Raw genomic sequence first — 24,198 nt, forward strand, 5'->3', positions numbered from 1 at the left:
TTTCTTGAATATTCTGGCATTTATCAAGATTACTTAATAGATTTGCACGTTCTCAACCTAAAATAATTTCAGAAAATCATATTTCGTTTTCTACGCACATTTGATATATTTTTTTTTTTTTTATAAATTTCTTTTGAAAATAATACGTACAAACAACATTTAATTCCTAGTACCTTTTAATGCAGCGTGTTTAAGGTATAATGTATTTAGTATACTATGCAAATGTTAAGATCATAAATTTTCTTCGGAATAGTACGAAAATAACATTTAATTTGTCTTACCTTCTAATTCAGCATGTTCTTTATGACATAAGGAGTAAGTAATGTCGTTGTATATTAAATTTATTAATGTCTAATAGGATTTTCGAGCATAACATACATCGTATGTTTTCCCCTTCTAAACAGCAAAAAAAAACTCTTCCTCCCATTTCTCTTGAAATAATCGTTTTCTAACGCGTACACACTGCTTTGATAATGCCATTATGCCACCACTGATATTGCTTATGAAACTGATATAGAACCTGCCCACGCCTAGGAGCTGCGTGAGGGAAGAAAGGGATCTGTGAAGATGAAGGTCAGTGAGGCACAAATTCTCACTTGAGGCACGATGCCCAAGTATGCTTTATACAAATGGTTACAATACGTACCAGTTTCAGAGTGGTCCGATATTTTCTTGCAGTTAAATAAAAAAATTAATAGCTAAATGTTGAGCTAATTCATATTTTTTGGCATGAACAATTTGTTGTTTATGAAACTAAGAATAATGGTCAAATCTATGATGGCGGTAGTGGTTGTACTGTATGAGTAATGGTGGTGGTGGTTTATTAATTTATTGATGCTTATAAGGCCAGGGCTTATTTTGCATTCAAATTCAGTGTGGTTGAGAAATGCATGACAAATTTTGCCTGGAGAGACATGATCCATGTACAAGCCTTAAATCTAAGACACAGGCCGAAGCTATAATGAAATTAAACATGTCTCTCTTAATGTGTATGTTTTTTCAAAGAAATTTCAGTTTTGCAAAGATAATAGGAATTATAAATTCCATTTTAAATCCTCTTGTATACAAAAAGATACCTGGAACAAGACTGCTGTTGAAATATGGAAGCAAGATATAGCCCATTGGAACAAGTGCACAATAAACCAAAGTACTACAGTAAAATCCCTCGTAACCGGTACCCAAATAACCGGAAATATCAAAACAACAGCACTTTTGGCTGGGCAAAAAACCAAAAGTTTAAACCTGCCAAATTACCAGTCTAGGTCGTCAGTTTTCCCACATTAGGAAGTTTGCACGAACTTTCATTTTCAGTCAATATTCGAACCTAAAATTTGTGTATTATTTGTGTTGTGTGATGTGTTTTAATAAAGAAAATTCACCCAGTTTTTATGTTTACTTAGTTATATTATTATGATGTACTTAAGTACATATGATATTTCCGTGTAGGAATTTTGTGTTACCATAATTATAATGAAGGATGGATAGAACAGAGAAAAATCCTCTCTGGCACCGGGACCCGAACCCGGGTTTTCAGCTCTATGTGCTAACGCTGTAGCACCATAACCAGTTAATGGCTTTATTACCAAGAATTCAACATTATTTAACAACATAAAACGCCCCAAAAAAAAACCCTTGTTGCCATGGAGTTTTTAAAGAATATTTTCATTCAAGAATCCTTATTTTTTTTTTTAATTTTAGTGCAATAGCATGACTCTTATCTTGCCATTATTCATCCAAAATCTACTAGTATGGCTCATAGATTACGCTAATGTCAAGAAGCACAGACTATTTAGTGCACAAGAGACTATCCAGAGTGCATCACAGATGGTGAGTCTACAATGTATTTATAATGAATGAACAATTGTTGGGATGTCACAGGAGAACGAAGTAATGTCAGGGACTGTCAGACATCAAACCAATTTAAGAATAGACTAACGAAATATTTTTCTAACAATTCTTGTTAACAATAATAGCTCTTTCAGGTTTCTCAATGTTTAATGGTTATATATACATCATAAAATAAATATTTAAATTATCTCATTATTATTATTATTATTATTATTACTACTATTATTATTATTATTATTATTACTACTACTACTATTATTATTATTATTATTATTATTATTATTATTATTATTATCACTATTTCTTACCAATGTTTATTATTGTCACACTAACATTACTTATCCAACTTTCATTATTTACTTTCATGTTGTTTTATGGTCTACAGTAGATATTAATGTAATAACTATGTAAGCAATTGTATTCAATTAGAATTAGAGTCTGGCTGGGAGGAAGAGAAGGCCTACCGGCCTTAGCTCTGCCAGATTAAATAAATTATTATTATTATTATTATTATTATTATTATTATTATTATTATTATTATTATTATAACTATTTCTTACCAATGTTTATTATTGTCACACTAACATTACTTATCTAACTTTCATTATTTACTTTCATGTTGTTTTATGGTCTAGATATTAATGTAATAACTATGTAAGCAATTGTATTTAATTAGAGTCTGACTGGGAGGAAGAGAAGGCCTACTGGCCTTAGCTCTGCCAGATTAAATAAATAATAATAATAATTATTATTATTATAACTATTTCTTACCAATGTTTATTATTGTCACACTAACATTACTTATCCAACTTTCATTATTTACTTTCATGTTGTTTTATGGTCTAGATATTAATGTAATAACTATGTAACCAATTGTATTCTATTAGAATTAGAGTCTGGCTGGGAGGAAGAGAAGGCCTACTGGCCTTAGCTCTGCCAGATTAAACAAATTATTATTATTATTATTATTATTATTATTATTATTATTATTATTATCTGAGAAAGCCTGTGTGATGCCTTGACCACGGACTTGTCCAATACAAGTTAAAAATTCAGGGTGGATTGAGTCCAGGCTTATAAGTTCTGTGCACTGGCAATGAATCATCATACCAGTTTTTTTTATTTAAATACAGGAATTACTAGTTTTTATCTATAAGATACGAAACTTCGAAAACAACAATTCTTTCATGCAGAATTGAATACTCACCGCTACAGCTACCAGTAGGCAAGTGATTAAAGAGAAAGTCAACAATGAAAACCTTACAGTAATACTTTTATTTTGATCTTTGTAATGTGTAAAAAAAAAACAACAGTAGTACAGTAAATATTACCATCTTTGATTGGTGATAAAGTAATAATACTTGCATAAAAATATCAGCTGCCTACACATTGCTGAATTCAGGTTTTAGTACAGAATGGTTTGTTAATTTTCTTTTAAAAACTGTATGTAGATGGAATGTTCATAAGATATTACTACAAAGTGATCTGTTAAACATGTTGATTAAAAAACCTCTTCCCCCCAAAAAAACTATTTTCATAACAAGTATTTGGTTTAGAAATGAAAGAGCTGTCAAGCACAAAAAATACACAAAATAAATCAACTATATATCTTAAAAAGCAAGATCAGATCCCAACACAAAACAGCTCATGGCGGGGTAGCCAGTATTATTTCATTTAAAACTACATAAGCTATACAGAATTCATTTTCTTCAATGTGTAAACAAATCTTAAACTCCCCCCTCTCTTTTGGTGAGTGGTTTTTATAACCAACATCTAATATTTAAAAATGAAATCAGGTAATATCTATGAACTTTATACAATGGGAAGGACAAGATATAAAAATATTTACAATATGAATTATGAAGAAATGAAGAATGCTAAATGCTAACAAATCATAACAATGGACAACAGTTCCTAACAGGACGGAGCTTCCTAATTCCTTAGGCACATACTGCAAGCAGCAGCATTGTGTATTATAGTTGATCCTCTACCATATCACTTCTGCCATAATACCTCTCTCTCACTTTTGATCCCTTTTTACAGCATGTAAAATTCTCAATTAGGCCTATATATTACAATTTTTTCCTAATGTATGTTTCTAAAAAGTCGATTATTAAGGTGCGTCTCCACTATTAAACATTTAACAAAACATGTTGAATTTAACATGTCAAGTCTCATTGACTTAACATGTTAACTAAGTATGTTGAATTTAACACTTTTAGGCTCGATTGTATAAAACTCCCTGACTAAAGATCAACTTTGATCGTAGATCGAAAAGTGAACCGAGTTCAGACACTTCTTCTATTGTATAAAACTTTTCTGCGATCAAATTACCTTGGTTCAAATGCAATCTAAGTTCACGTGAAAAGGATTTGGCAACATCGCATAAACAGGTGAAATACGTGATGCGCGAACCATGTTATACAGGCTTGTTCAATGTTGCCAATCTAGCGACTTTAACTCTTTTTCAACAACAATTTCTTTTAACTTTTATATTGCTTAAATAGGGATTTAGTGACCTTTTTAGCACCCCATAGTGACAAAATTTAATCTTTCTTTGTTGATAATGAGAAATCTAGCGACTTTACAACTACTTTTTGGCGACTTTCCGTACACTCTGTTGGAGACACTGGTTTTTTGTGCAATGTAAATAATGGCGGACAATAAGAAGAAGGTTGACTGTTCTCGGAGTTGTTATCATGTTATGGTGTTTGATACTGCTAAATATAATAAAGCTTTATAAAACGACAATTTTCGTTTAGTAATACAGTTAATTGAAAATTTGTGAATGTACCTATCATAGCCATTAATAATTAATGGTTTTATAAGCATAATATAATTATAGGTTATGTTATTTGATACTGCTGAACACGATAGAGCCTTATAAAATATAAGATTGTTTGTGTATTAAGGCAAGAAATTGAAAGGAATATATATAAATGTACCTAACATATCTATTAATATTAATAATAATGCATATTTTATTTGCACAATCTGTCACTCGTATATTTCAAACAGAAAAGAAATAACTGAACTTGGATCATCTAACTTAATCGGACAAATTTCTTCAGTCAAAGTTGACTTTAGTTTGAGACAAATTAATCTCAGATTAGACTTTATACAACACAAAATTCCAAGTTCAGCTGAAACAAGGATCAATTTAACCTCTGATCTAAGATTAAATGGTTTATACAATTGGGCCTTAACATGTTGGCGTGTTTTCCAGCAGAAATGGAAAACATGTCAAGTCAATTCATTTGCTCGTGCAGCGTCGGTACAGTTCGGCAAAGTTCGTACAGTTTCCATAGCAACAACTATAAGTTCCGATTTTGTGGCGCGTATCTTGATCATTTTTATACTATCATTGGTCCTTGGTGTTGGCTGTAAGTTGTTCGAAGTAATGGAGTGGACGAAAGAAAATACATTAGAATAAAATTAGTGCACTGATGGAAAGACCTTGTTTGTGGGATGTGTCTGCTAAAGAATACAAGGGCAAAACTAAGAAGGCAGACTGTTTTAGAGAACTGGAATTATTATTTAACTGTTCTCGAGTATACAATAGAGAGTTTTCGCACTCTCGTCGTATGCTAAACGTTAATGCTATGTTGATGTCAGTAATGGTCGTATTTGGTGATGTATGTTAATGTTCGTAAAACTTCGGAAAGAATAATTATACAATATTACCCGTTCCTTTAACATCTATCATGTCGTAGGTCCTATAATGAATCGCGCTGTAATTTTTTTTTAATTGAGATGAAATGGCTGCTCTTAAATTGCGCATTCCTTTGATGAAACAGGCAGTATTTTTGTAGCACTATATTAAAATCGTGTTCTGACATTCTCAGCAAGTTTTTGAATCCAAATCGATACTGTATTCAACTTTAAGCTCGTTTAGAATGTATCCTGCATTGTGTCTTTTACTAAGATATTGCCGCATCCACATTCTCATTTTCTTCCTTTTCAAAGCCTTGTAACAAGCAATAGAGGCAATTACAAAAGTCATATTATCATCTGAGTCCATTGTCCAAGATTTGAAAATAAAACACTATCTATATTAAAATCTCATAGACTGTTTATGGTGGACTACGCAAAGAAAGTCAAGTTTAACATGTTTAACAGTGTGGACAAAGTGTTAAATGAAATTAGCATTAACATGTTCAATCAACATGTTGGGATGTTAACTGTAAACAATTTAACATTTAACATGTTGTTAAATGTTTAATAGTGGAGACGCGCCTTTAGTTACATGTATGTCACTGCAGAAATATATCTACTTCTATTTCAATGCAGCTTTTTGACTTTCATTCCATTTATGGACTGAATAAGAATTAAACTAACTTAATTCTTCTTTTATGTCCACCAAGTCCTTGAATTGACATCGTACTAAATATATATAATACATTCAAAACTCCACTCAACATTAGTGGAGCACAACTGCAAAAAACCTGTACTAATCAGGCTATGTACAATTCATGTGTATGCAAAATTCACTTGAGACACCAATAATCTCGATCATATACAACTTAAATGAATGAATTATAGATAATAATTTAGAGGTAAAGATAGCCTTTTAATTTCACTGTATATACATCGTCAAATTCATAGTTTATTAGGGATCCTATTTTTTTGGCATTAATGATACGCATAAAATTTTAAACCGAATTTCTAGTGTATAGAAATATAGCCTGTCCCATATTGATGTAATAGGTCTGATGGTGGGAGCACGAGGTACCATACCCTCCTTCTTTGCCAACAAATGTAAAAACCTGGGCCTAACACACAGCATTGTGAAGGAAATAGCCATTAGTGCCCTCAAAGGATCGGTTCAGATATTGAGAAATCATTTGTATGGGAGTGATAATGGAAATTTCAAGTTATCTTAACCGATGGCTGTTGATTGGTTTAGATATCAATGCCAATACGTAAATCCGTACTATTATTTTTTTCGCAGTATATGGCATTCATATCATTCTAACCTATCTGATGATATTTTTTTTCCCCCCCTCTCTTAACTGTAAATTGCACAAACGCTACTTACGTGTAAATTTTTCTGACATTTTGTATATTCGATTCCCTCATTGTTTCAAATGTATATCATTTTACCTTTTAGGTGTGTTTCCAAATTATATGTAATACGCTTTATCAAATCTGGCAATCTTTTCATAAGGGAAGCTAACTTTCTTCTTCTTCTTCTTCTTCTTAAGTACATTTGGTAATCTACTGAAAGAGTTAAATAACGTTAAATGAGGAGTTAGGCACTGAACAAGATATTTTCAGTCAAATGCTGAAATACAACTCGAAATTGCACTTCAGCAGCTAAATTGTAGATTTTTAAAGAATGCTTTTAAAAAAAAAAAAAAAAAAAAAAACCAACATGAAAATTTTCGACGAAAATCCAGCTGGAAAGATGATGTAAAAAGCAATAATCAAATGTATATCACCCAATTTTATAACTGATCAGCCATTCTGGGCAAACTGGAAATTCCAATGAAAAGTATTTTTCAGAAATATTTCTTTATTATTAGTGTGAGACATAGATAAGGCTCTAAATTTAAATATTCCAATGTTTTATTTTCAAAATGGAAAATATTTCACAAGTTTTATGGGCAATGAATCTAAGTGATCTTGGCTGTTTTGTTTCCCCAAATTTTGCATCACTTACTCATAGAGAAATCAGCTGTTGATGTATCAAGGAATTTTTTACTCTGTACTATATTATTTCTGCTATTCATTGTCAGTAGTTTGGGTTAATAACAATTAATCTTACAGTTCAAGTGAATATTTTGACTCAGAAATGTCACAGTTGTTTTGAAACTGGAAAAATGAATCACATTAACTCATCTGTAACATCCGTGACAAAAAAAGAAACACCTACAAAATATTTACAGATTATGTTTTTGTGAACTAATTAGATGCCATGAAATTTGCATAACTTTTACATCGAAAATATGAGAATGAATATCTTTTTACTTGAGGAAGAGATCTGAGTTTTACACTTTTTTTAATAAAGTGTAAAGTGAGTTCACATATCTTATAATATCCGTGATGCAATATTTTTTTTATTTTCTGGAATAATAATATATTTTATTCAACAATTTTTCTTTGTGAATTAAATACTATTATAGTCACAATCATGCCATGGTATGAAAGAAAAATTTCACAACCTCGAGCGGGAATCGAACCTGCGACTTCCTGGTCTCCGGTCAGGCGCTCTACTACTGAGCTATCGAGTTCGTCTCACGCCAAAGGCTCGGAATTATCCTTTCATACTGGCGACTCTGTTATAGAGTACTGTCCATAGCGTCTGATCTTTGTCAGCACTGCTTATGGCTGGAAAGAAACTTTACAAATGTAATCTTCATCTTACGATGTTTGGGTGAACCTGCAGGTTCGATTCCCGCTCGAGGTTGTGAAATTTTTCTTTCATACCATGGCATGATTGTGACTATAATAGTATTTAATTCATTAATATGTCACATCAACGGACGTATATACGTCACCCAAACATCGTAAGATGAAGATTAAATTTTTCTTTCTGTAAAATGATATTGATTATGATACTAAAACTTGACAAAAGTCATTCCATTTTCAATATACAGAGTTTGAAAATATTAAAAATATAACAACCATGACAACTGGAATGGCTGTGCTGTAAACATCATGTAGAATGTAAAAAAAATCCATTGTTAAAAGGAATTTAGAAGCACATTTTGCCCCGGGGATATTTAATGCTGAAAATTCTAAATGAGAGAAATTTCAACTGCTGGCCTCATGTCAATATGTCTCAGCAGAGATGAACGATCATCCAGTCAGTATAGGGAGTAATGTGTGGTCAACATGATGATCTTTCCAGCTGGAACGAACCTATCTATACCTGGAAAAATTTGAGGTTATGTGTGTTTTGGAAATAGTCGGAATTAATTTAAATTAAAATCGTCTTAATTTCGTTGTTACTGGTCACTGGACACAATTCTGTTGTATTCACAAACTAAATTATTCTTGCTTTGTGTGCCACAGTGGTTTAGAGTAATTGTTCTATTTTTATTTTACGAATATCCACCATTTTATAACCTTTATAGCACCAATATAGAGAATTTTATTTCACCACAAAATAGGATCCCTACTGATAACATGGAAAGTGAACTGCAGAAATTAAGTAATATGATATCCATTGGCACCCTCGACTTCGGTATTCATGACTGAATTCCACATAAAAATTAAATATTTTTAAGTTCCCACCTCTTCTGAGAACATTAATTATATGGCTGAATCCTCCACATAACAGTACCATGTAAGTATAAAGCCCATAAACAAAATATATATATCTGACTTTGTATCAGTATACACAGTAAGTGATGAGAAAATCTTTGACCAAATAATATTCAATAATAGAAAATATCAATATAACTCCAATTTTTGTGACAATCTTGCAACCAAGTTTTTAATTTCCGTAATTTTTTTAGTATAGGATTCACCAGATTAATACTGGTATACTTAAAAAAAAAACTATTATATAAATTTTCTCCCAGTAAATGTGCAAATTTATCAGCAAAATAATTCAAGACATTCAAAATACTGTAAATGGGTATGTTCGTTAGATCTATACCCTGCAAGTATTTGGACAACCAAATGCCTACCTAAAACGTGACTTCATTATATATTTTATTCGAAAAAAATCTACCTCTAGTTGTCTATTATCGCGCATTATAAGAATGAAACCTAGTTTTTAACAAGTTTTAATCAATAAAGATACCAATTTCTGTAATTTATCTACACTAAAAATGGAATTATATTTAGACATTTAACAGAAGGAAGACAATAAAGTAGAATAAGTACAAATAAAGATTGATACGTTAATTTTTTTTACCTATTATCAATCAGTGTGTCTCACTCAAATAGCTTCATGGCTCCAAATAAAAAAAAAATATTACTTCGAACAAAATGAATAATGTAGTATGAATTAAATGCCATGGTGGAACAACACAAAATGGCTACATATTTTTAATTATAGTAGCTCGTTTTTACTTTGTTCTAGCAGAGACCTCTTGTTCAGTGGAAACAAATTTTCGAAGTAATAAGCAGAATCAAAACAATATTTTGTCAAGTAACCATGGGTAAAAGTGCTCCTTACGACACTACAAACCATTAAAATTATATAATTTTTAAATGATTATACAAAAAAAAAAAAAATTACACTGTTAAATAGTATAGTAACACATTTCCAGCTGCATGAAAATATACAATACGAAGTCAACAGCTACCTTAATACAATAAAAATAATGATTTGTAGATTTCAAAATAGTAAATAGCTGCCACTGAATAAGAACACAAAAGCATGTTCTAGAATATTTTACAGGTATGTATAGGCAAATTCTGTAAGCTGCACAATGACATAAAAATGCACTTATTCAGTTTATGAATTAAAAGACTCAAGAGAAGTATATTTTTCTTGTTTAAACTTAATGTTTGTATATTATTATTTTTAACTTATGCAAGGATAATGCAATGTAACTTAACCTAACGCATACCAAGTGGTGTACCCCAATCACACTATTTCTTATATGAATTGTTTCTTTTCTTTTTATTGTATAAGTTTGAAACATTATTACATCAGGGTGAGAGTTATCCGGACTAATAGGTTGTGGTCTACTAGCGATGTTGCCAATTCAGCGGTTTTCCTGCTAGATCTAGCGTTTTTCAGTGTTAGTTTAGCGGATAAAATTTATGAAATTTGTATTGTTGATACAGTGGTTTAACGGATATTTTTAGCACTCACAGCGGCAAAGTAATCTAATTTTACATTGTTGACAATGTAGCAATTTAGCGGTTTCTCCACGGTTTCATAGCGGATTTTTAAGAATCGAGTTGGCAACACCAGGCCGATGTTACTTCCAGAAGTTTCGTCTACTATTACAGTAGACGAAACAGATTTAAATATCGCAGTCACTTTGCACGAGAAATGTGTCGGATGCTGCCCGCCATGGGACTGCAACGCGGATATTGCAGTGGCGGATGTCAGCCGATATGGGACTCAAGTTAAAAAACTTCGTTATTGTTTACATACACTACTGTAATTTTTTTTAAAGTGATCCGGATAACATGGAAGGCCAGATAATCAAAGTCCGGACAATCAGAACTACTGTATAGAAATAGAAACGTAGAGAAGAGCATAAATTCCCACCAAACAAGGTAATGTTGACATTAGCCAGCTCTTATGCATTCGGTTTTGTGTTTTGAGTCAATATCAAAACCTTAAAATACGCCAAAAAGTTATGGATACAAGAAAAAAAATAACGGACCAAGTCCATTACATTATAAAATGCAGATATAGAAGTAGAAACCTAGAGAAGACTATGAATTTCCACCAAACAAGGTGATACTGAGAATGCCAAAGGCGAAGGCACTTCAAAAGAAGATATTTAGCACACATCGTCATAAAAAAAAGTTCTTATTTCTTGGCTCTTTGAAACAAAACAGAATTTTACTAACTTAAAAAAATTCAGTCTAATCCTGTTTTATATTAGGCCTACTGCAAAGAAACCAGTTAAGACAAAAATTTCGCAATATAACAATGAAAAACTGTAATGTTTCTATAGGTAAGGTTTTTCATATTCCCTTTTATTCCTGAAAACGTACCTATGATCTAGTTTTTTTTCTTTCATTATCTAAATTCATTAGTTCATCAGTACCATGTTCTCCACTGTATCATAATAGGCAACTAAAGCCTGGTTCAGACGGTGCGTGTTTCTCTGATGGATTCCAAGGTGGCTGCGCGGATGGGTAGCCTGCGTGCTCACTGGCTGGCTCCCGTGTTGCCTACGGTGATGGTAGTTGTTCACACGGAGCTGGCTCTTTTCACAGTTCAAATTGGAAAATCATCTGCTGCTTCATTTGTTGCCAACACTCATGGTCAGAAAGAAACTAAACCATGAGTGGAAAACAACTAAAGTCCTACATTAACAGTAGTAAATGTCGTAATAAAGTAATTACGCCATAAGTGCAAAACAGCTAAAGTCCGATATTTAATTGTTGTTTCTTAGAAACGGATGTAGGTAATTAACGGATGTAGGTAAATTCTCATTTTTAAATAGAACTATAAATGATTGGAATGACCTACCTGCAGCGGTCTTTGAGGGCTGTCCTTCCTTAAAAAGATTCAAGAATAATTTAAAAAGTCGTGTATAAAGTGCAAATTAATATTAAGGTGACATTTAACATTTAATTTTTTAAGGTGACATGTATTTACTTAGCCTGACGAGTTACTTCCTTGGTTTGAATTGTAAATTATTTGAAAATAGCGTGTAAGAGGGCCTTAGACTAGAAATGTTTAGCTTAAATGTAGTTCTGTTTATAAGTATGCATAAGGATGTAATTATTTGACTTATTTGAACTGTTGTATCAGTGAAGCGAGGTGAGTCAGTGAAGTTATGGTTTTACAGTGCAGTGAATAGTTCCGATCAGTGATAATTTAGTGTCAATGAAATGTGTTCTATAGTGTCAGTGAAATGTGTTATAGAGTGTCAGTGAAATGTGTCCTAAAGTGTCAGTGAAATGCGTCATAGTGCCACTACAGGGAATGAGATGAGAGTAAAGTGAAAGACTATTGAAACTTATGTAGGGCCTATACATAATTATGTAGGTTGTAATGTAAAATTAGGTATTTTATTTACGTTTTATTATTATTGCGTTAAATTATATTGTGTATTCGTATTGTATTGTGTATAAAATTGTATTGTGTATTGTAAATTTATTGTGTATTGCTTATCATTTTATTGTGTATTGTTTATATTGTGTATACCACTGCCATGGGTGCTTGCCCACTTGCAGTGTAAATAAATACATACATACAAAAAAAAAATATAGAAAAAACAGGTTTAGTTGGAAAACAACGAACATGGCGACATGGTTTCAGTGGTGATATTATATGATCATCTTTGGTTTCCAGCCTGCAAACCATCACGAAAAATAGCAAGGAACCTACCCTCGAAATCCAGCAAACTAGCCATCCACGGAGCCACCAGAGCGCATTACTTCCGGTGAGTGACCACACAGGCTACCCATCCGCGCGGACACCTTGGAATCCATCACAGAAACACGCACCAGCGAATAGGGGTTATAAAGAATGGACACTTCGCGTCGGTACCTTTGATGTAGCCGGACCGATTTAAATGACCTTCAAGCCAGCTAAAGCGTCAGATTCTGCTTTCTCCCTAGAGTTGGCGCTGACATCACACCAGCTAGCAGTCGACACAGCGGAAATATAACACATACAATTAATACATCTAGGTACATTATGTATTCAAATAAAATAAATTGGATCCATAAAATAATAAATCCTCATTAACTGTAATGTCTAGACTCTAGAGTTCCTTTACAATGAGAGTTGAGACGTTGACCCCAACAACAATTAAAATATGTAATGATTTCATAGCGCTGAAACTGGAAAGACAAAACTCTTACGAGAAGTAAAACCATATACCTATATTATATTATTATACAAATATTAAACCAATTCGATACTTAATTTGATAATGTATTATATCTGAAATATAAAATATTATTATTACAACTAGTTTGTCACTAAGAAATAAGGAAAAGCTGTTAACTTGAATTTATTTGAAGCAAAGCGTTACTGAATTATGCAATAAGGTAGGCGATGTTTGGATCCTGTACCTCAACTCTATTCTCAATTATTATCTTAGTGTATGCTCGATTACACTACCTCTAGAGCTTGAAAGTGGAACTAACCGCTGGCGCACAGAGAAACAAAACACAGGAAAATTCGCTCAGTGTCCATTCTTTATAATCCCTATTCGCTGCTCGCACTGTCTGAACCGGGCTTAACTGTACATACATGATAGTACAATCTGGAACCAACGCAATATACAGGCGGTGTGTTTACCTGAAATCTGCATTCAACTATTTTATCTGAATAATAACTTACATGACAGCCCAATCTAAATGATCTCATGAAGTGAACTCAACTTTACTTTAGCTTTACTGCAGTATTTCCTTCATAAATAAATAATTCTAGTATTGTAGGCGACTTCTACATTAACACTACACAGTGATAGACACCTTAAAAATACTATATACATGACATGGAATGTTGTCGGCATATTGACTATTTCGTGTCTTCTTACATACTTATATATACCTTTTTATGGAATGAATTTTTGCAACGTATTCTTGTCTTTTACACTCTGAGCTAACAACTTCAAACTTCTTACCTAGCAATCCAAATTTTATAATATTGCAATAACAATCAATATTTCTTTCCCTCCTTCAGTAGTTCAATTTACAATTAGAAAACAGCATAAATTTATCTCTATAAAAATACTAAGGAAATATTTTGTATAACATTCACAATACAACAGGTTGTTAGAATTTATTTCAGCCGTAGTCATAAATATGGACATATAAGATTCTTTAGTCAATTCTTCATTTATGAACACTTTGCAAGATGGGCGGATTAGAATGACATTTTTAGGCACTAGAAGCTGATGTATAGGCTACAAATTTCGATTTAAGACAACTTTCGGGCACTGTGTTAGAAACCAAATTTCTTCATATCCAGGTAAAATGTCTAATAGAAAGGTTCAACAGAACCAACCAACAGCCTACCTTTTTTGACTATATACAGAATGTCTTGTTTAAAAATATAAGCACAGACTAGACAATGGTATACAGTTACCTGATAACTTTGGAACAGAAAAAACTTGTTCATTGACACGAAATTTACAGTTGGCTAGACTTTATCTAAAAAAGACATCCTGGAATGAATAAGGCAGCTGCACATTAAATACATAAGAGTCCTATATACTCTCATTTCCCCCCAGTCTTAATTAGTTTAAATTACCACAGGATCTCATACACGTCTTTAGATTACGGCCAGATATAGTAGGCCTTCCTTACAACACATACAAAATAAAGTAATCCACACTCAGTGAATGGAAGAGCATAAATGCCAAAAGGGAATATATGTGTAATATTTGGATCAAAATTTGCTTGACAAACAGATACATGTAAGTAGCTGCATAATTGATAGCTTATGTGCACTAATCAAAATGCATTTATCTTAAGGGGAGCGTATGGTATTTTTTAAAACTTTTTTCCTATTTGGTGTAAAATATTAATTTTTTGTATGTAGAGAGCTCATAGCTGTAGGAATTCAACCAAATAGCCTATAAAAAAAAAAAAAATTATTTGGGGGCCCAAATTTGAAAAAAATACACGCATTGCAGGATTGTACTAAAACCGATATATCTAAACCATTTTTAAAGATAGATTCAAACTTTTTTTTTTGCAATGTATTTGCAAAAGCATGTTCTACAATCTATCTGTAACAGAATTTTGATATTAGTCCCTAAATTTGTAAAATAAACAATTAAACTTTAATAATTTTCTGATTTCCTTTCTTGCAAACAAACGGACGTATTTTTAAAATCAATTAAATTTCTGTTACAGAGAAAAGTTTCCTAATAGTCTAAAGAATGTGTGTTCTAAATTTCATGCATGTATCTTTAATAGTTCAGAAATTATATCCATTTTTGTCTGGCAAAAAAAAAAAAAAAAAAACTGAAGTTACTGGAAACCGATAAAAGTGGGCGTGTGATTTAAAAATCCATAGCGCAGGAAGTTTAAAAATGACGTCTCAACATCCGATAAGGGCACAAATACACACAAAATGTTATGCAATGCATTCCACACATATCAAAGAGTATTTTAAAGAAAGAAAAAAAAATTTTTTAAATTAATTTATCAGAAACAATAAAAGTGGGCGAGTGATTTAAAAATCCATAATGCAGGAAGTTTAAAAATGGCGACTCAACATCCGATAAGGGCACAAATATTCACAAAATGTTATGCTATGCATTCCACACATATCGCAGAGTATTTTGAAGGATTTTTTTTTTTTTTTTTAAATTTACTCATTTTTCACCAAAAAATACCATCCTCTCTCCTTAATCTAAGATTGGGGCTCTTAAACATCCTACTTGATAAATAGTTTCTGAATGTGTCAGAATTCTCTCTTTTTGTCTTGTTTACTATCACACATAATATAAAAACCCATACTATGTCCTTGATTTATCATCGATTATTCAACAAATTGTACGTAACACATTTAACCATGTCAAAAGACTTTTTGACCACACAACATGCAGTGCTACCAATATGCCATGTAATCCAGTAATTCATTTAAACTCAACAATTCAAAGAAATTCAAAAGAAAGGACAGGTTTCTCTTTCTTCCAAACTATACGTAATTTTTTTATATTGTAATTACATTGAAAATTTGTTATTTTAACTGAGAAGATATGACAAATATTAGTACAACAACCAAGCAGTAATTTTAACTTCATTTACAGAGTTCTGTAATAGAGTCTACATTTATACTCCCAATACCAAAGGAGTAGAATGTGATGACTTTTGTTTACTTATCTGTGTAATACATACTAAAAATTCAATACATAATTTAGCATAAGATTACCTGACATCCCCGTTTCCCTGGGACAGTTCCTGAATTATGCTTTATGTCCCCAGAAAAAATTCGTCCCTGAAATATCCTCAGATATAATATTCCCCCCCCCCCCCAAATATCCTCAGATTTTCATTGTTAATTATTAATACAGTTTAATGATCCTTGCACATTTCTGTGATTATTTTGCTAACAAAATTCTGCCGATTTTTCATGATGCCATAATCAAAACTGGAGGTGATGACGTAATTGCAGGCAAGTCATTTACATTTAAGTTAATAAAAAACTGAACTCCAGGAAAAACGATACATTTATTTCACCATCAATAATCAACCTTTGGGCGTCTTTAGAATAAGTGGTTCTTAATTTCACAACAGAATTCTCATGATTTTGAAAATTCTAGTGAAATGTACTTATATGACCTGTAAAAAGAGAAAAATTTTAAGAGACAGTCCATTATGTAGCTGGACTTGATCTGGATGAAGATAGTTTATTTGATGAAATTTCTTGCTTGAAGAATACATGATTTCAGAGAAAATGACAAAGTGAAATGAAGAAAATGCTAAGTTTTGCTCAAAATGGAGTGGAATTTTTTATTTTATTTATTTATTTATTTATTTATTTTTTTTTCTGAGGAAATGATTTCCTATGCACAATTTCAGAAGTTGATTTAAGTATCTCTGTGTCTTCCTGGAAGTAATGCTTCAGTGGAACGTGTTTCTTCAATGAACGTGATGTAAATTTCCAAAAATCCAGAATGATGAGATAAAAACTTTTCATGCCATGTTTACTATCTTAATCAACTTCAACATGACCTGTTAGGAATTTGCTGGAAAATTGGGATGTAGAGAAGATGTGCTTAAAAAAATCAATCTTCTGAAAAATACAATAGATTAGTTTGTGTAAAAAAAAACTAAATAAGTGTATGGCAATCTAACAGAAATGTTAAAAGTATCTTTTTATATGCCAATATCTGTCCCCAGAAATTGTGGAAAAACTAAGTAAGTGTACTGCAATCTAACGGAAATGTTAAAAGTATCTTTTTATATGCCGATATCTGTCCCTGGAAATTGTGGAAGAACTAAGTAAGTGTACGGCAATCTAACAGAAATGTTAAAAGTACCTTTTCAATCTAACGGAAATGTTAAAAGTATCTTTTCATATGCCAATATCTGTCCCCGGAAATTGTGGAAAAACTAAATAAGTGTACTGCAATCTAACAGAAATGTTAAAGTATCTTTTTATATGCCAATATCTGTCCCTGGAAATTGTGGAAAAACTAAATAAGTGTACTGCAATCTAACAGAAATGTTAAAAGTATCTTTTTATATGCCAATATCTGTCCCCGGAAATTGTGAAAAACTAAATAAGTGTATGGCAATCTAACAGAAATGTTAAAGTATCTTTTTATATGCCAATATCTGTCCCTGGAAATTGTGGAAAAACTAAATAAGTGTACTGCAATCTAACAGAAATGTTAAAAGTATCTTTTTATATGCCAATATCTGTCCCCGGAAATTGTGAAAAACTAAATAAGTGTATGGCAATCTAACAGAAATGTTAAAGTATCTTTTTATATGCCAATATCTGTCCCTGGAAATTGTGGAAAAACTAAATAAGTGTACTGCAATCTAACAGAAACGTTAAAGTATCTTTTTATATGCTGATATCTGTCCCTGGAAATTGTTGAAAAAAATCTGTAACCTCAATTTAGCATCCACACAATCCATTACTATTTCATGAAACAAAATAAATACAAAAAAAAGTGAAAAAAGTTTTTCAAATAGCTACCTACTTTTATGGATAAGATAAAATACATGTTTCCATGTATCCTACGTGAAAAGAAGCAGACTCAATATTTCTGCACTAACAGTGCACTATTTGTGGTGGAGAGGTTTTAGAGGGTGAATTGTTGAATAATGAAAAACAGTATTTCAAAAAGGCATATTGGTAGTGAAACTAATGAATAAAAATTTTCTGTTAGTATTTGTCTATTGTGAATCATGAATAAATAGAGTTTAATTTAATTCCTTTAGGTATTTACACTCCACATTCAATTCAATTTTGTATGCCTTCCTCTTAGCCTGGGTCTTTTAAATTTCAATTTCTTCTTTTCTAGAGAAAATGTTTGGTCTTAATATGAATATATACAGCAGCAATATTAAAAAACATCCAGCAATCTACAAATAAAATACATATAGCACAATCTTTACATTTCCTTATTCACACAAAAGCATTCTTCACAACAATGTGGTACAGAAATTTCTGCTCAAATATTTTCCATTAGACTGCAGGTATTCCGCAACATTTTATTATAACGTGGCTAAAATTGATTACGAAAGGTTCGATATTTTAATTTAATACTTCATTTCTGGGTGCATCTTTGTCCGGATAATTAATGTACTGACTTGCCATGCCAGAGACCTGAAGTACAAGTAAAAGTTATGCAGGTCAAAGATGGTGTTTGAAATACAAGTTTCCGTAAGTACTCCTGTTTGCTTTCTAATCATTCCACCATTGTTCTATCACATCGTAATCATCATCATCACGTCATTCTTGGTGCAAAATAAATTGTTTACAATGAATAATGCACACCAGCATAATCTTGCAAAGTTAAGAAATCCCTACAATCATCTTCAGAATTTTACAAAGCACTGAAATCCCGTGCTTTCTAACTCCATTGTGAAATTAGTGAGTTATCTAATGTGAAATTAACAGAGACCCAGGCTTAATGAAGGACAGTACATTACTAATTAGTGACAACAGACCTCTTCCTTAGGAATGATTCTCAAATCTTCTGAGCAATAATCTTAAGTAATTGGTGCAAGAAACACCAACAGGTTCTGAAATGAACTCCGAAATGATCGAAGCAATACTTCATATTGTACTGCATCACATGAGGTGATACACAATCAAATGACTGTTCTAAGCAACCTGGAGCAACATCTGTTGAAAATTTCAGCCAATTTTTCATTTCATATTACTTGTTTATGTAACAAAAATAAAACAATTTCTCAGTCTTCTTAATACTTAAATATATTAACATTTTAATGAGGTAGACTTGTTAGTGGGGAGTAAAGGCTCATTCACAATGAAAATTGAACATAATGTAAGCATTAACTTAAGAATATAAACGTTACGGTAAAATCAAGAAGTCATACCATCATTCACGATGGAAACATAAACATAACCGCAAACATACTTGGTAACCATGGGAACATAACGACACCATTTCCTCATATTCTGTCATGTAAGCATAAGCATGAAAGTTTGGAGTTTGCAAACTTTCATGTTAATGTCTTACAGTAATGTTTATGTCAATGCTTATGTGAATCATTCACAATGAAAATTAAACATAACAGTAACATAAACACAGAAGTTTGCGCCCAGGCTACCAAATGGGATCATTCACAATGATTCACATAAGCTTTCACATAAACATTACCGTAAGACGTTAACATGAAAGTTTGCAAACTCCAAACTTTCATGCTTATGCTTACGTGATTTGCAAACAGAACACAATCGTGGAGCGCTGAAGTATAAGACAGAATATGAGGAAATGGCGTCGTTGTTATGTTTCCATGGTTACCAAGTATGTTTGCTGTTATGTTTATGTTCTCATCGTGAATGATCTTGATTTTACAGTAATGTTTATATTCTTAAGTTAATGCTTAAGTTATGTTTAATTTTCATTGTGAATGAGCCTTTATGATTGATATTTACCTTTTGCATAACACAACAGGCGTTCCGATCAAAATTACGACACAATTAATACTTTATTATTGCATAAACCAAAACTGAATATCATATAATTTTCAGATTCCTTAGTACATTTGAATTTAAAATTATTATTATCAGTATGTAATTTTCTAAGTATGCACCAAGTAAAAATACTTTTAACTCCAGGTTTCTTAGTATTGCTCTATGAATTTTTTTTTGTATGTGTATCAGCATTTGAAACAAAAATGAAGTAAAATTATATGATGAGAATAATTTAACCAATACTGATCAAATATATGTACTGCAATACTACATCCAATGGACTAAATAAATGCACATATAATAATAATAAAAAAAATCATAGAACACATTTCACTACATCTCTATCACCTCATCTGCAAAATGACTCCCAAGAGTCGGTATTTTTATATAAAACTTAACGCATACTTTTGGTTTCAATGTTACAATTAATCACCAAGTCTCTTCATGAATAATATATTCACAAGAGAGAGTACACATTGTTCTTACTTTACAAGAATAGAGCACATCTGCTCTAAAGACTTGATTCAATATTTTTTACTATTACAGTACCATGCCTCAGAGACACAAGATGCAGGCTCATTTTTAACAAGAGTGAAAGAATCTTGAGTCATCACACGAGAAAAGATTCAATATTAGGTGGGTTACTGCCATCCCAGCACTGACAGAAACTCATTACAGAATATTGTATTGTCTAGCTACATAGCAGTTGTGTCAAAGACATTCAAACCTGGTAAGATTTATTATTCTCTTTGCTTAAGTACATTTCCCAGACCAGTTCTAGACTCAAAGTGAGAGACTATGTATTCATTAATGCGTATCATGCTGTAATATACACAGCATTTATAGCAAGCAAGGAAATGCTGCCCAAAAATAAAAAAACTGAGCACCAAGTGGAAGGTTATAAAACACCGTTTCTCCAACTCAAGTGTTTAAAATGGATATGTGTTTCGAGTTTTAAAAATTATACTTATGATAGGAATGGGAAGTCTGTCATTCTGTATGACAAAAAGTCTTCTAAAAAACACGGGAAACATCTCAACAGCTTAAGATAGCTTTCATGTTACCATATCTTCTCACAAATGAAGAATACCTTCATCTTTCCCCGTCGTTGTGGCACTGCCACTAGTGGTCAGGTGTGTTGATGCCGAATCATCCAGATTTGCTCCTGTGAGATCTACAATCTCGTCCTGATCGTATCGATCGTCATCGGATCCTGTGGTAGCTGCGGAGTGTGTTGACTGATGTGAGCCTGATGACAGCTGACTTATTCGGGAGAAGGATCCCCGGCGTGGTGGTGCCAGCGTCCGCTGGTTAGCAGGTTTCACAGTGATGATCAAGTTGGAGCTGTTCGCTACCATCATGTCCGTCACCTGAGTAACATACACAACCGAAGGCTTGCACGTGTTCTGCATAAAGCAGCTATTTCATCAGAAAGAGCTGCATTTTGTGTAGGGATAGGCATGCTGTTATTACAGTACAGATGTACTGATGTATCAGAAAATAAGTTAAATACTAGAGGATACAAGCATTATACCATTCAAGAAATTTGAGAAAGTTTGTTACATTAAGGCCCAATTGTATAAAGCTCCCTGACTAAAGATCAACTTTGATCGAAGATCGGGAAGTGAACCGAGTTCAGACACTTCTTCCTATTGTAAAAAACTTTTCTGCGATCAAATTACCTTGGTTCAAATGCAATCTAAGTTTACGTGAAAAGGATTTGGTAACATCGCATAAACAGGTGAAGTATGTGATGCGCGGGCCATGTTGTACAGGTTTGTTCAGTGTTGCCAATTTAGCGACTTTAACTCTTTTTCAACGACAATTTCTTTTAACTTTTATATTGCTTAAATAGAGATTTAGCGACCATTTTAACACCCCATAGTGACAAAATTTAATTTTTCTTTGTTGATAATGAGAAATCTAGCAACTTTCCAACTACTTTTTGGCGACTTTCCGTACACTCTGTTGGAGACACTGGTTTTTTTTGTGCATTGTAAATAATGGCGGACAATAAGAAGCAGATTGACCGTTTTCCAAATTGTTATCATGTTATGGTGTTTGATACTGCTAAACATAATAAAGCTTTATAAAACGACAATTTTCGTTTAGTAATACAGTTCATTGAAAATTTATGAATGTACCTATCATATCCATTAATAATTAATGGTTGTTATAAACATAATATAATTATAGGTTATGTTATTTGATACTGCTGAACACGATAGCGCCTTATAAAATATAAGATTGTTTGTGTATTAAGGCAAGAAATTTAAAACATATGTATCAATAGCAATAATAATGGTTATTCTTTTTGCACAGTCTGCCACTCGTATATTTCAAACAGAAAAGAAATAACTGAACTTGGATCATCTAACTTAATCGGAGAAATTTCTTCAGTCAAAGTTGACTTTAGTTTAAGACAAATTAATCTCAGGTTAGACTTTATACAACACAAAATTCCAAGTTCAGCTAGAACGAAGATCAATTTAACCTCTGATCTAAGATTAAATGGTTTATACAATCGGCCCTAAATCTTAATATTTGAATTAATCTTTGCATAGAGAAAGATAAAAGAAGCTGCGACAGAAGCAAAAAACTGAATATACATGCATTTATTTTGCTTGGGCTCACTACTTTGTGGAATACAGAGGCGGCAGTTACGTAAGCACACTAATAAAGCATCACTCATGAGGCTTGCCAGGAGATAATAGGGAAGGGTGGCCAGTTCATTTTTCCCTCCAAATCTCCCGATGTTTCGCGAGCGCCAATAACGTGCAAGTGCGACATTGTCAAACCTACAGAGCGGGTAATGCGTGCTTCACCGAACTCGTCTAGCAGGAGGGATAAGCGGCCGGTGTTGAAAACAGATTCTGTTCTCAATAACAAAGCAGTGTAATGCAATAATAAACAATATATCATACGTTAATAAATAATGTATTAAAAAAGCATACCTTAAAAGTGATATTAGCAATTCCAGGGGAAAAATCTATTTATTGTGTAGGACTATTTTAAAAAAACTACAAATAATGCCCATGGCTTGTCAGTAAATCTTTTCATTAATAATCTTCCCCGTATGTAATGGTGAAAACTTTGTAACTAATTCAACAGTTCATAGCAAAAATTCACGTCAAAAAAATGACTTTCATACTCCATCGGCAAGACTATTGTGCTATCAAAAATGAGTGCGTTATATGGCAGTAAAAATTTTTAATAGCCTCCCTATCGATATAAAAAATGAAACTCAAAACATAAAATTATTTAGGGCCAAATTAAAGAAGTACCTAATTTCTCCCGCCTTCTATTCTGTAGGTGAATTCATGACATTCAATAATGCTTCATGAAATTGATACTAAAACTTTGCGTTGTACTAGTAGACTATATTGTAGATCTCTTCTTTATATATTTCATCTAGACTGTGACTATAAATTAAGACTTTATAATAATATTAAATGTTTAACTTGTTCCATATTCTAGCTGTAAAGTAATGTATGAATACCATGGAATGTTAATAAATACAATACAATACAGTGGTGTTTTTCCGAAGTCAATTAAATTCTTCGCTGTTTAGGTATATTAATATATTTTCTAGACGAGACGAACAATTTCTGAGCACCCTGTGTTTCCACTTTTTGCACTTCTCTGCATACTCGTGACATAGTCGATACACTTATTGAACAGACCTCCGCAGTTAGATCTTGAAACTTAAAAAGGTTAAGATTTTTACAGTAATACTGTTTTCTTCGAACGAATATTTTCTGAAGAAATTGCAGACATGAAATGTAATTTTCCGAACTTCGCTACTGTATCCACTGGATCTATTACTTTCACTAGTGCTGGCCTTGTTGAATAACATAATTGAATTTTATACTATTAATAAACAAATAAAGTAATAAACTGATTAAAAGACACACAAAATGATTATTACAAACGAATTATTGATTTCACTGACAGATGTAAACCACGTCGAATACCTACACACAATTTCAACGTTAACGAATGTCCGTACATGGTAACGTAGCACCGTTGTTACTGGCCATTGCTGTATAAGTAAATATGTCCCAAACATCAGAAGATGTGGACCATTCTGTAGCAATACAGTTCACTAA

The 24,198-nt window shown here is 32.3% G+C and overlaps 1 protein-coding gene across 1 annotated transcript in view; it reads right to left on the reverse strand.

Moving 5' to 3' along the window:
* Nucleotides 1-3,100: 3,100 nt before the first annotated feature.
* Nucleotides 3,101-24,198, reverse strand: part of par-6 (partitioning defective protein 6) — a 116,876-nt gene continuing 95,778 nt past the window's right edge. Inside the window, exons 5-6 of the mRNA XM_069819987.1 lie at nt 5,056-21,459; nt 3,101-4,071 (exon numbers count right to left, since the gene is read on the reverse strand). Of these exons, the coding sequence (XP_069676088.1) occupies nt 21,163-21,459 (297 nt within the window). The 3' untranslated portion in view covers nt 3,101-4,071; nt 5,056-21,162. The remainder of the gene's footprint in view (nt 4,072-5,055; nt 21,460-24,198) is intronic.

Source organism: Periplaneta americana, chromosome 3 (assembly GCF_040183065.1).
Source record: "Periplaneta americana isolate PAMFEO1 chromosome 3, P.americana_PAMFEO1_priV1, whole genome shotgun sequence".
Lineage (NCBI taxonomy): Eukaryota > Metazoa > Arthropoda > Insecta > Blattodea > Blattidae > Periplaneta > Periplaneta americana.